The sequence below is a fragment of the Apostichopus japonicus genome, chromosome 4, assembly GCF_037975245.1.
Source record: "Apostichopus japonicus isolate 1M-3 chromosome 4, ASM3797524v1, whole genome shotgun sequence".
Classification (NCBI taxonomy): domain Eukaryota; kingdom Metazoa; phylum Echinodermata; class Holothuroidea; order Aspidochirotida; family Stichopodidae; genus Apostichopus; species Apostichopus japonicus.
Genome location: NC_092564.1, coordinates 97423 through 111078, shown reverse-complemented (window position 1 = coordinate 111078; position 13656 = coordinate 97423). Strand labels below are relative to the sequence as shown.

At 37.3% G+C, this 13656-nt stretch overlaps 1 protein-coding gene and 1 long non-coding RNA gene across 5 annotated transcripts in view; one reads left to right on the top strand and one right to left on the bottom strand.

Moving 5' to 3' along the window:
* The window catches only part of LOC139966048 (uncharacterized), a 62067-nt gene that overhangs the window by 35629 nt on the left and 12782 nt on the right, over window positions 1–13656 (bottom strand). For all 4 annotated transcript variants that reach the window (XM_071968690.1, XM_071968689.1, XM_071968691.1 and 1 more), the window contains exon 5: window positions 9138–9362. In XM_071968690.1, coding sequence (XP_071824791.1) covers window positions 9138–9362 — 225 coding nt within the window. The remainder of the gene's footprint in view (window positions 1–9137; window positions 9363–13656) is intronic.
* Window positions 278–7682, top strand: LOC139966061 (uncharacterized). The gene is made up of 2 exons (XR_011792443.1): window positions 278–6322; window positions 6547–7682. It is a non-coding gene; the product is annotated as an uncharacterized lncRNA (long non-coding RNA).

The following is a 13656-nucleotide window of genomic DNA, read 5'->3' as shown; positions in this document are numbered from 1 at the left end:
AGGAAGTACTGACAATGGTATGTGAATGAAGAAATCCCAAAAGTAGGATGATGACTTGGTACATGTATTGTCAAATTTATCTTATCAAGCTTTGATGAACTATTGCAGGGATGTTCCAATGACTGACTTTATGAACATTGGTTCAAAGCTTGAATTATTGATTGGATACATATTTGAGTAAGACAAAAGAGATTACCTATATCTACATTTTTCAATGGAAAATTCATCTGCTTCATCTGCAGAGAAAACAACCATGTGTGTGGAAATCATTGAAAACACTAACAACAAATTGCAACATAATGTATATTTATGGCATCCATATCAAATAAAATCATCTACCAAATTATTCCCCCCCCCCCATTTCTAACAGTCAATCTTTGCAAAACACCCATTCCATGTTTGAAAGCACTATTACTAACAATACAAACAGTTCCTAACCTTTATCTGACAGAAACATGATATTCATACTGCTCATACTGACAATACTGTATTACTAGTGCTTTCAAGTGGGACATGAAAGTACAGTATAGCCAAATTGTCCCCAATGGGTGCAAACTGACTGCTCAAAGTTTTCAGAGCTTCACCACTGCTGATTTCAAGATCTCATTTTGAGGAATCTATTTGTTAAGTAGAAGATTCATCAAAGCTGAACTCACTTGAGTTTGACAAACTTATCAGGGAATGACCATAAATGAACTCATGCATCCTATAATCTACAACAAAACTGTTAGAATGGTAATATATATATGGGGGCACCTACCACCCAACTACTTGATTCACCAAAGCTGTACTTGTTCAGTAAGGGACCAAATCTGATCATCACTGTCAGCACAACGTGTCTGCGTCTACTTAACCAGCAGACTACAGCTTCTCCCTCTGGCCGTCTTCCCCAATATGAAATGTGAGTCTGCTTGAGAAGTTTAGGTGCTTCCAGAATGAACAGTGGTTTCTAGCTACTGTACTGTACCTTTAGTTAGGATGACAATAGGCTTTAAACTGATTTAGGCTTTTGGTTATCAATGCAAATAGGACTCTTTGGAACAGCATTGAAATAAACTTTCCTGGATGATCTGAGTTTGTATGTTAATGTATCATGTGGCTGGAACCGTTCAACATTTTCGGCTAGGCCTAGTCTTCTGTCACTGTTAGACGAGAAGTATGGCCTATGCTACAGCATCGTAACTCTCATTTCAACTGTCCTGACCTTCAATGAAACTCTCTGTCATTGTTTTGAAGAAACCTTCCCATTCCATGATCATTTCATCGTATTGAAAATTCTGTCACCACAATTAGAATGTTACAATCTTAAAAGTTTTTTTTTATTGAAAATGGGATCCAGTCCTTCCAGTCATATCATTTTTTTTTTTTGTATAGCCCTAAGCCTTGCCCTGTGATGAATTTTAGTTTCTGGGATAGAGTGCTTGACATGTTGGCCCGTCCTGCCAGAAAAATTGAATCTAACACTGACTTACGTCAAGACATGATGCCAGTGGGGCACACTGGTCCGATTGATCACAGCTCACTCTAAGCTTGGCCTTGATACAATACACAGGAATGTGTACAGACTTTATGTATGGCTGTGATTACAAAAGTATCTCAAATAACAAATATCTGAAAAACATATTATGAAGAAGAACTAGTTAGGGAATTCTGTAACGTTTTAACTGTCCAAAATACTGCTAACTTGCTACTTCAACAGAAAATTTCCAACTAAATCGCTATTTTTCTTTCAGAAATTTAACTTCCCTTGCTGCAGTGTAGCTTGCAAATGATAGCGCCACTGCAGTCCCCGAAACCAAGTGCCGCAATGATGTCACCATTGCTCATCGTTCTACACTTGACAAAACCTAAATCCACTTATCATTTATAGTGTAGGTGTAATGTGCCTACAGGTTCAGAAATACTTTACAGCTGCATTCAGTACACATGTTTAGCTACAAAGGATTTATCCGGTTTTCCCTATAATTTAAGATGATTTAGTTGGCTAATAATCTGTCACAAACATTCTTATATCTTCTGGTAATCATCGCACACAATTCTACAATTCTTTGTTGAACATCATTTCCTTGCAAGGTTACTTTTGCAGTGCAAAGGTTTACAGCTTTTGTACCAAAGTCTACCATATGGCTGTGCACAAAACATGGTTTGGTCAGTAATAATGATAATAATAATAAATGAACTTATAAAGCGCTAAAATCTACAAAGTATTCAATAGCACTGTACAACCCTAATAGAACGCCAACTTGAAAAAATGAGTCTTCAAACAAGACTTGAACTGACTGAGAGTGGGAGAACTCCGCACAGATATGGGCAGACCATTCCAGAGCTTGGGCCGGGCTGATTGAAAGGCACAGTCGCCATAGGTTTTCAGTTTAGTTCTGGGAACAGTAAGAGTGAGTGTATTGCTAGAACGCAAGGTATAACGATTATTAACCTGGAAGGACAGATCATCTTACAAATAGGCGGGTGCCATTCCATGAATGCACTTATACACCAGGAGCAGTACTTAGAACTTTATTCTGAATTCAACAGGCAACCGGTGCAAAGAATGGAGGATACTCAACGATGGTGTGTTGAAGTCATAGCAGTCTACAACAAGCCTGGCTGCACTGTTCTGCAGACATTGCAGTCTCTGAATCAGATACCCTGGAATACCATGGAGCAAACTATTGCAACAATCCAAATGGCTATGAATAAATGAATGAACCAAGGTGCTCATAGTTCTAGAAGACATATGTTTCCTAATCTTCTTTAGATTAAAAATATAATAGAAACCAGTCTTGCAAACTTTACTGATATGTTTATCCAATTTCATGTGTTTGTCGCAAATAACCCCGAGGTTGCGGACTTGATCACAAGAAGCAATGGAAGCACCACCAACTTTGATAGACTTATTGACAACCTTTGTGAGCTGGACTGGAGTCCCGAGAGTAATGAACTCAGTTTTACTATCGTTCAGCTTCAATTTATCAGCAGTTATCCAATCCCTAATATCAGAGATACAATTTTGCATAAGATTGAAAGCATCAATTTCTGTGGGGTTATGCTGAGTTTTAAAGCTGTGAATCAACTGAGTATCATCAGCATAAGCAAAACCTGTGTCCAGATGTGTAGAAATGACTTTGAATAGAGATTTAGTGTACAGCGTGAAACACAGCAGACCTAGACACAAGCCTTGTGGAACTCCATGCTTGACAGGGATTTCCTCAGAATACACACCATCTAGCAAAACAAACTGTGACCTGGTCCCAAGGTAATTGATGAAGCAGTTGAGAGCAGTGTTCTTAATACTGAAGTCATGTTCTAAAATGTTCACCCAAACAGAATGATCTACCGTATCCAAGGAAAAACTGAGGTATAGAAGTACCATAAGCACAACATTTTGTTTATCAATAGACTGCATGATTTCTGAATGAATCTTGAGCAAGGCAGTCTCAGTGGAATAGTGCTGTCTATATGCAGACTGAAATACAGGTAAAGGGCAATGACGATTACAATGTTGCAAAACTTGATTCACTACAACTTTCTCCACAAGCTTGGAGATAAATTGGAGGTTACACACCAGTCTGAGATTATTCAATTCCGGTGGGAGAGTAGGCTTCTTAAGAAGAGGAAAAAAGAAATAGCTATGGTCAAAACAAAGTGTCTTTTAATTGTGGATGGAGGTCCTGATTGGAATCCAAGGTCGTGGTCAGTTTTATTATACATGGGGGGGGGGTCCACCCCTCAAGCAAAACAATCTACTCAAAGCTGTTCAGCAAAAGAAAGAAATGGAGTTTAATGATAACGCTATTTAGTCACTGAACTCTTCCTGAACACCCTCTGTAACAAAGGGACAAATGAGCAATGAAAGTTCACTAACTCATGAAAAATCAAACAAAGACACTTCAAAAATCGGATATTGTTGAAGAATTTAAAGTTTGCTATGGAGTTAGCAGAAATGGTTAACTTTTATGAAGTGCAGCAATGACACCTGCCACTACTGTACACCTCAGCTCCCATCCCATAAAGTTGTGACCATTTTTGATGAAATCAGGATTACCTTCTGTAGACCACAACCACTTCTCCTACTACAGAACGTATATCAATGCCATGAAAGACCAGATGAACAGCTTCTGCGCCATCTCAAGAAAGCATGGTAAGTTGCAGCAAGTGCCAGTCATACATTCTCCTCTCAGCTACAGACAAACTGAGCCACATCATGCATTAGCTTCATAACACAAAACACAAATATTTAAGAGTAAAATGATCAAACTTATGCTATCGAGTCATGAGAGTTCAAATATTGGAAATATGTAATTAACATGTCTGGTATATCATTGCATTTAGTTACCAAATATAAACACTCATTGTATGACACAACTTTCATCATAACTGTATGGTCAATAACTTTGTATCCCTTCATTATTTTCAATCCATGCATTTGTGCTTATCTATCAATGTACTGGGAGTCACTGCACATCCTTTTGAATAAATAAAAAAAATAATCACTGCCAGTTGGAAGAATGTGGTCGAAACAATTACACAGTGGTCATAATAAGTCCAAACGCAAGGATGCAGTTTTTGTCATGGATGACCATCTGTGTGATACTGCCATTGACAATAAATAGTGAGGGATGAGAATGTATAACAATCAAATAAAGAGAAATATATGCAGATTTGTTTATCCCTTTGATTAATTTTTTTTTTAAATACAGCAGTAGTTTTGTTTTAAATACAGCGGTAGTACAATGAGGGTCTCTTTTCAAAACAGCTCACATTGTTAGGTTCCTGAGTGACCTTTTGTCCCTTGTAACGTCCGGAAGGTATGTGTGGGGGGGGGTGGGGGTGGGGAACCCTATGAGAAAGTTTGTACATATACATACCACACCCCAAAAATATTTTTTACCCACACCCTTTAACCCTGAAAATATTTGGCCAACACACTCCTACACAAAATAAACTTGCAGACTTCTTTTTTTTTGGGGGGGGAGGGGGATTACCACAGGTATTACTTCAAAATATTTTACATGGTGTTTCATATCAGAAACCAATGAACATGTGTGAAAATGGCATGACAATTACTGTGGTAGTTATGCGCACCTGTTGGATATGCAAGTTTCCCGATTCTACAGCCAAAGTTTTCCCAATCAGTATAATTCATTGCACTACAGATGACACACTAACTTAAGTGGGAGAAATCATTACTTAATAGCGCACTACCAAACAATTTGTAACTGTTCTTTAGCTTCAGTTTGATTACAACTCCAATACGTAATGCTGTTGGCAGACTAGTCCAACCATGATGAAAGCCAACTTCAAGTTCATACTGCTATGAAAGTTTTCTTCTACGACCAATCTTAATGGACGTTAACTGTGTGAATCATTTCATTGCACATACAAAACTTATGGGGATTTCCATGTGAAGTGTTCATTAAAAGGGCCCAATTCTTCTGTTGAAATTATTAAGAAAAACATTTAAATGAACATACCGATCTTTATACTCACTGAACATTTCCCTAAAATGATCTTGTAGGTTATTGGATTAAATTCATTAACTGTGGTGATCATTGGGGCACTGAAGCAATTAACATATATTAGCTGGAGTTCAACTGGGGTCCAATTATTACCAAAATACTCTAATGTACACGTTTGATACAACTTGACATTACTGTAACTGCCAATCAAACCTAGTATACAATGCTATTGTGTTTAATGATGACTTATGATGGTGGGAACATTTGACATTTGAGAAATTAACAAATATTATTAACAATCCAATACTATTTGTAATATTGAGCAATTGTTGCAATGATTTGCTTCTGATTAAAAATATTAAAGTGGCCATGACACAAATATTTCAACATCCTGTCTTTTTGGGATCCATATAAGCATGCTCTCTAGAACATATATCAACCATTCTGCCAGTTAAAAATTTGATTTTGACCTATGAAAATTGAGATTTAATTTACCCTCTTCGGGCTTGAAAAGTTTGTTCACCTGAAAATTTTCCTAATCTCATGACGTCATGTGACATCATGATATGAACACAATTTGGCTCTCGCTGATTACTCCGAACACATTACAAGTGTACATAAATACACAAAACAATCGATAACAAGTCAGCGCGAAATCAGATTGAAATTTCCTGTGGAATGTCAGATTTAGAACCTAAACCGTATTGTGCGGTGTGTTACGGTGACTTACAACCCACATGTACAGTGTGTTGGCTATGTATTCATACATGTACAGTATGGTGCGTAGTACTTCTATATAGTAGTAGGGTTGGTTGCATACTGGAAGTTTGGCTCGGGATGAAAGTTGCATTATACAGCCATGCTAGGTAGGCATATGTGTTATTTCATACTTATTATTACTAGGCTAGTACTTTGGCCTGGAGTTTTGCAAATCAATTGTCTAAAACAAAAGAATGTTTCATGAAACATGGAAGCTGGTGTAAATTCACAACAAATGTAACCATAACTGTACATTGTATCCCTGCTTGTTATTGTGAACATCATGGGCTAACATTAATACATTTTGAACTTTCAAAAAAAAAAATTCCAGGCAGTACAGATACTTAGCCTACGGTCAACAGGTTCAATGGTACTGGGGGTTCCTAGCAAGACACGTCAGGGTTGTGCTACCATCATGTGCAGTCCAAAGGATCAGAAGTGAGTTTCCAGCCAATGGTCATTACACTGGATTCAAGTTGCCAGGAGAAAACTCATTGTATAGGAAGCCTTGCTTGAGATATCCCTCCAGAAACACCTTTTCTATTCTACAATTGTGTTGGATTATCACTCCATCAGGGTTCCCTCAGTGTTAATATATAAATTCAAGACTTTTAATTAAGGATGAAATGGTTATTTTCCAGACCCAACATCAACAATGAAAGAAAAGGCATGTTTTGAAGCATTTGGACACGAGTATTGGTGTGACCGTGATGTCATATATTATGTGCATAAGGGAACAGGCATTGACCTTTTTAGGAGCATTTACCTCCCAGACATGTTTGCTTCGTACCTTTAATCTGGAAGCCAAAATATCCATATCACCAATGATATTTGGCAGAAAGTCATAATAAAGACCAATAGAGGCAGCAGAACTCTTGAATGTTTAGACTTTGTTTCTTCAGCAGCAGGTGGTTTGTTTAACAATCTATCTTCAGAAACTCAGCAGTACACCCTGTAAATGGTCTTTGATTGTTTTAATGCATGTGATGCTGTGTTTCACGTTGCGCGTGAGTGTTGTACGTGCCGTCGTGCGTGGGTAACATTGTTCCATGTGATTAGTGTTGTGCAGTGTTTCTTGGTTTAAATTACCCTTTATTCTATTTGCTTCTGGTTTATTCTAATTAATTTGTCACAACAACGATTGATAGCGATGGACATGCATCTGTTTTGTAGGCTGAAAGCCAAAAATTTCATGTCGGTTGTTTTCTTTAAACCTCCTTTGATGTCACAAATTACATTAGTGTAATTTAAGAATGATATTGTCTATGGAAAGTACAATTTTACTTTTATGTCATATAATGTAATCATTTGTTGTTAATGTTGGTTTGGTCACAGGCTTCTTCAGATAGTCCAGAATGACTGTCTACAACTGATATTGAAAAAAAATTTGATGATTTAAGATTTGAACTACGTTGTGTGAATGTTTGGATCTGAGACTGTTTAAAATAAATCGCTGTGAGATTTAAACACCCTTTGGAATATAATCTTTTTTAACTACCCATTTTGACCCATCCCCATCACTCCACTCCCTCCCCAACAAAAAATGGTTTTCCTGGAATACGAATAGGAAATTATTGCTATAACTAGCTGACCCAGCATATTCCAGAAATAAATTGGGGCACTGAGATTTTTCACAAGAAGATGTAACCCATTTCTTCTGAAGCTAACCTCATAGCTTATTACTATACAATGGGGCAATGAAGGGTTGTTAATTTAGATGATACAACAGAATCTCTTCGTCTATTGCGACTTCAGTGTAGTAACACTTATACTGGCCGCGCTCCCTCCAAAGGATCGCCACTTGTCCCACTGGATGTTTCCTGTTCCCCGTTCTGGTCTTCGAAGTAGTTTTAATGTGGAATACTTGCCAGAAGAACGACTCGTTTATGTCTACCTGTTAAAGCCCACTCGTTTTATTTCATAAAAAAGGAGGGATCGTAGTATGCTTCCGTGAAGCGTTCGCTACTTACCGAGCTGTATACTGGCTAGGCCCAGTGAATCGGCACTGGTGTTGTGCATTAACTTGGTGTATATTTCGTCCTTCGGTCATCGATGAAGGCTAATTGCATGAGTTATGACATTTATGCATCCCCCAACAACACAACAGCATTTCTCTCCGATATTTTACAACATGTTGTAAAACAAACTTGTAATTTCTAACGATAAAGCATAATACAGTGGTTGTTCTCTCAGTGTAAATGTGCATGTATGTGTAACGGTATGATCGTTGCGCATCCCATATGTGCCTGGGCTTGGCACTTGTGTTCCTAACATGACGTCATCATTGTCCTGTTTTGAAATCGCATTTTCAGAGAGCTGTTTTCAGATGCGAATATTAAAATGTTAATTTCTAATTAGTCCTTGAGGTTTTGAAGGTGATGAGGATAGTTTTGAACATAGATTTTTGCATATATTCAGAGTAAGTTACTCTTGATTAGTTTGATTTTTCGTGTTATGGCCTCTTTAAAGAATACATCACCTATAGGCCTATAGACAGGGGTACTGTAATACAGATAGCATATACAAGACTGCATGTGTTAACACTAAAAGTTACTAGATGAAGTTCCATCGACTGTAAATGCAAGCAAGTTTGAACAAAAATGAAGTTTATCCCTATTCAGAATGACATTTCATTCATTTTGGTCACTGAGGAAGTCCATTGTCTACATCTATGTCACAGACAGGCAGCCTCAGTCATTAACTCAGCTGAGGGCTGATCAGTGAGGCGTTAAGCAGCTGACGATGTGAACAATAAGGTTTCCGAGCGCACTCCGTGCTGACCGCAATCAGATTTGGCAATGGTCTTTAAGTATATTTACATGGTATTCACACTGTTAACCGCTGACCTCAACTGATCCCAGCAACACCCTCCGCGAATTCATTACGAGGAAGTAAATGATGCTAAGGTACTGAACTACTTACCATCACAGGCCCGCCGTTTACAGAATACAGGATTGTGTCTTCACAATCAATGCCATTACAATTGACCTTTCTTGAACATGTTCTTGGTGGTGGGATACTTTCTGCTAGCACCTCCATGGCAGAACAGTCCTGTTTATGAGCATCTGATGTGCATGGTGGTGTCTGTATCAGTACATCATGAAATAATGTAAACCTTATAGGAAAGTTCACAGCTTGTATATCCATCTATGGATAAATGAACAAAACACAATAATTAGTACTCACAAATAAAGTCTTCTCATTAACTTTTAATTCATATTTGATACATACATGAGACTTAATCAACAATGCTCAATACTGTACAATGAAGGGGATATTCCATTGGTTAATATATATTGCTAGCAAGAAATGCTGGAAACTTTTTGCATCTTTTGTCAAACACCACATTGTCATAGCACTTTGCAGGGCAAAGATAATTTCAAATCTGGTGACATGTTGTGTACTGTATTTGACAACAGTATAGCAAACTGTGTAGCTATGATGTGTCATGAGCTGAAAATGTTTGTTTTATAATAAATCATTCATCTGCAAAGGAAACAGTATTTCTACATAAGTTGCATTTGCAGAAATTGTAAATACTGAGATCATTAACAGCTGTATTAAATTAAACTTTCCAAATGTACGGCATTAGGATTCTTGTATGTCACAAAGTGGGATCCACAAATCATGAAGTTCATTCAAGCTTTTCTTACTTTGACTAATGACCGAAAGTGATGTTTGACCTCCACATCAAACTACAGAACTTTGTACTCCTAAAGTGGACCAATATGACAAGTATGAGGTAACTTGAAGCTTTGCATTGAGAGGTATTGTGTTAAGGGTTTCAGACTGTTAAACTCCACATACTAGAATAGGGTTCTTGTGCTAAGATGGATCAACATACCAAGTACAATACTGTGTAACTTTTCAGTGTTACAAGTTTTCAGAAAATTTGAAACATTAGCATTTGGAATTTCTCATTTCATGGCAAACAATTTTCCATACCATGATCATGTTAGAACCTTGTTTTGTACACCATGTCTTGTTAAACCTGCATGTTACTTGTACCCGGCAGCAACCAACTTGCCATAGATCTACTGTATGTTAGTCCTACCCTTTTGAATTGATGAAACTTCCATTTGGTTATCAAACAAGACCTTTTAATATGAAAAGCACCTCAAGGACTATAAGTAGGTTTAAAGCAAACTTTCTGAACACATGAAAGGGAATTAAGTGTTACAAGAAATGGATTGAAAATATTGCTTAGTATAAAGTTAATACACTAATATTTTTATAAATTATATTCCAATTAAGAATTTTTATACCTATTTCTTATGATGTATACATGTATTTTAGATCATCCTGCAAGCAGGGAAGAAGCCATCATTGGCTTATCAAAGCCGCAAGCTGACCGAAGTCAGTCTCTTAGATACATATTTAAAGTCCACGATAATGAATTGTCAACAACTCTGTAACTGGACGACATACATTAATCTTGGAGTGACTCAAACTCGGGACCTTATGATTGAAAGGCACAGGCATTAACCACTGAGCTAAAGTTAACCACTGAGCTAAGGAGACTAAAGATGAGCAAAGATTTGTAAAGCAATAAGGAGCCTAATAATGTGATCACTTCATTACTTCCATGCAACTTGTAATGTTGAAAAAATATATATTTATGTTTCACCAATCCTGTATATGGGCGATAATACTGCATAAATATATTCAGTTTTAGCACAGTTAAGCTAACCTTTTGTACTGTTGACCTATGTCATACACTGCTTGCTATATATCCAGCTTGGTGACCTAGGTTCCTGCCTCAGACTGCTGCTGTTTGCCTAATCAATCATCTTCAACTATACAGTAAGACCCTGATGATCGAATTTTCATCAACAACATTTGCATTGTGAGTTTGAACAAAGAAATACATTGGCACATCGTCAGGCTTTGTTTTGCTTTATTTTGCAATTAAATGCAGCTTTATTCCTGGTTTCAATGTTCCAACTAATGACCTTGTGTACTATTAATAAAAGGGAAGATTACCATAAACGATGATAAACAGTACAATTCTGAAAGCTTTTTTTTTTAAAATAAGGACCCTTTTCATAAACATTAGGCCACACCCTAAAGGCACAGTAGTTATGAATATTCAGCACTTAAGGGAACCTCTATCAGCCAATCACTATAGCACTTTGCAAGAATACACAATTCTGGACTTCTTTATAATTCCAAAATGCATAGCATTGTGATGAAATTTATCTCAAATTTACATTGACTCTATGATTTTTATTACCCAATATTCAGCAAAATTACCAAAGATGTCAAAACCTTGATGCAGTTGTGCTTGTCAACAAATCTCTAGGCCTGAATTGCAACTTAAGTGATGCTTGCAAAGAAAATTTTACAGTATGTATTAGACTATAATTAAGGTCATTGTCCTCTTGTTTGTAAATTCATTCTTTTATTCCATTATTAGGTTTTTCGAATTTGTCACAAAGTCACAACTGGTTCAGCAGTTAAGAAGCTCTTGAGTCCTCTTATTGAAGGGTTTGTCCATGTGTTTTTTGGGAGAGGGAATCTTCTGGCTTTTCTCTCAAATCTCAGTGGGTGAATGGTACTGGGATCTAGGATGTACAGTAGTGCTTTTTTTTTATGAGGAATGTAGTGAAGCTTGATGTCATTAAATGTTATGCACTTTCATGTTAGTTGCACCTCATCTCTCTGAGAGAGAGGATGTTTGTAGGTGTATTCGTAGGTTACATTGACCAAAGGACCATATGGTAGAAAAACAGGTATTACAAGAGTTTGAGTCTGTACTCAGTGTTCGATTTTTCCGGTATCGCATCGCAAAATGCGATCCAAAACGACAAACTTGCGAGACGTTTCCAAATCAGCATCGCACATTGTGCCGATTTGTGCGATACAAATTCCTAGTCAGATTTGGGAGCAAACACTCAAACCTTAACTTACGAACTGTCGATCACAATGTAGAAGTTATAATTTATTGAGTTTATACTCAATGTACAACTTATTCACTTGACAGTATAGCGAAAAAAAAAAACCTGAAAAAATAATATCCTACCATAGTTAAGTGTAAAGCAAATAGCCTAACCACCTCGGCGGTTACGGATCTCACGTAACTAAAAGGTTCCCTGGCAACGTGCCAAAAAAATGTTAACAAACAGGTGTTACACAGGGGATGAGCTCACAGTTGTTGGGAAGGTACCTGGGCAAATTCGCAGCACATGTACCGTGGCACAGTAGTTGGGTATAGGGTTAAACACTGCAGTTGTAAAAATGTACGCATAGTGCACGCTATTCATTGTTAGGCAGTGTTTCATAATATCGGAAGTTTTGTAAGTTGCACTTTTTAAAGATTGAAAGACAGATTAAATCTCCTTTCATTTTATAACATAATATAGCTACTTTAACTTGTCATTTTAAAATTTTCATCAGTTTCGTGACAATTTAAATAAAAAAAGTTGTCAGTATTTTGCATCCTCAACTGCAAATTTTTTCATCGCCAGACATCGCAAAAAATGACAATTTTCGGGGGCTTTCGCCCCCAGGATCCCCACGAGGGGTTCTACCTCATGACCCCACCATAGCCCTAAGACGGGCCCCTGGACACCACGCCTTTATGCTCGCACGTTACGCGTGCTAGGCAGGCGAACACAGGCGGGAAATCGGCAGTGTGTTCGCGGGAAATTGAACAAGGTTTTCCAACACTGCTGAACTGTGCAGTTACTGTATGCATCATGTTCAAGGTTTTCACGGAGGCCTTTGAGTAAATGAATGGTTAGTACAGTGTACATATGCTGCACTAATGCTGTGTGTAGGCCAAGGTTCACGAAGGTCATTGGTTATATTCGCGCGCCGTAGACGTGTTTTTAGACGTTACGGAGAGTCAAGTTTCCATGAATATTAATCGAAAATGAATCTGAGTTTAACTGACGCTAAAGAAATGGATCGTCTTGGGCAGATTAACAAATCATTGCAAGTATAAATAAGTACAGGTAGCTCTGCTGTTAAAAAGAGAAGTTCAATATCGGTTTGCTGTTATCGGCAATTAGGCAAAATTTTACCGATACCGACATGCTGCCGATATTGCAAATATCGGCCGATACCGATATTGAAAACGATTATCGTAGCAACACTAGTATAAATAATAATAATAAACAAACATTTTCTAGTTAATACATTGATCGCCAACATTTGGTCCGTTTGTGGTAATTTCAAAACTGCTATTCAATATTGGGGAACTGCTATGCAACAAAAATATTGTATAGCAATTGTCAAAATTTGTTGCTATGCAATTTTTTGGCCATAAGTCGAACACTGTCTGTACTGTAAGTAAAATTTCTAACCTATTTGATTCAGTTAAGCCTTTTAGTGTCCTAGAGATTAAGTAGCGGTGTAGAATACAATATTATAAATGGATTTATGAAAAGGTTAACAAAAAGATGAGTAGACTTAATGAAAGGAAAAGTGATTATATTGA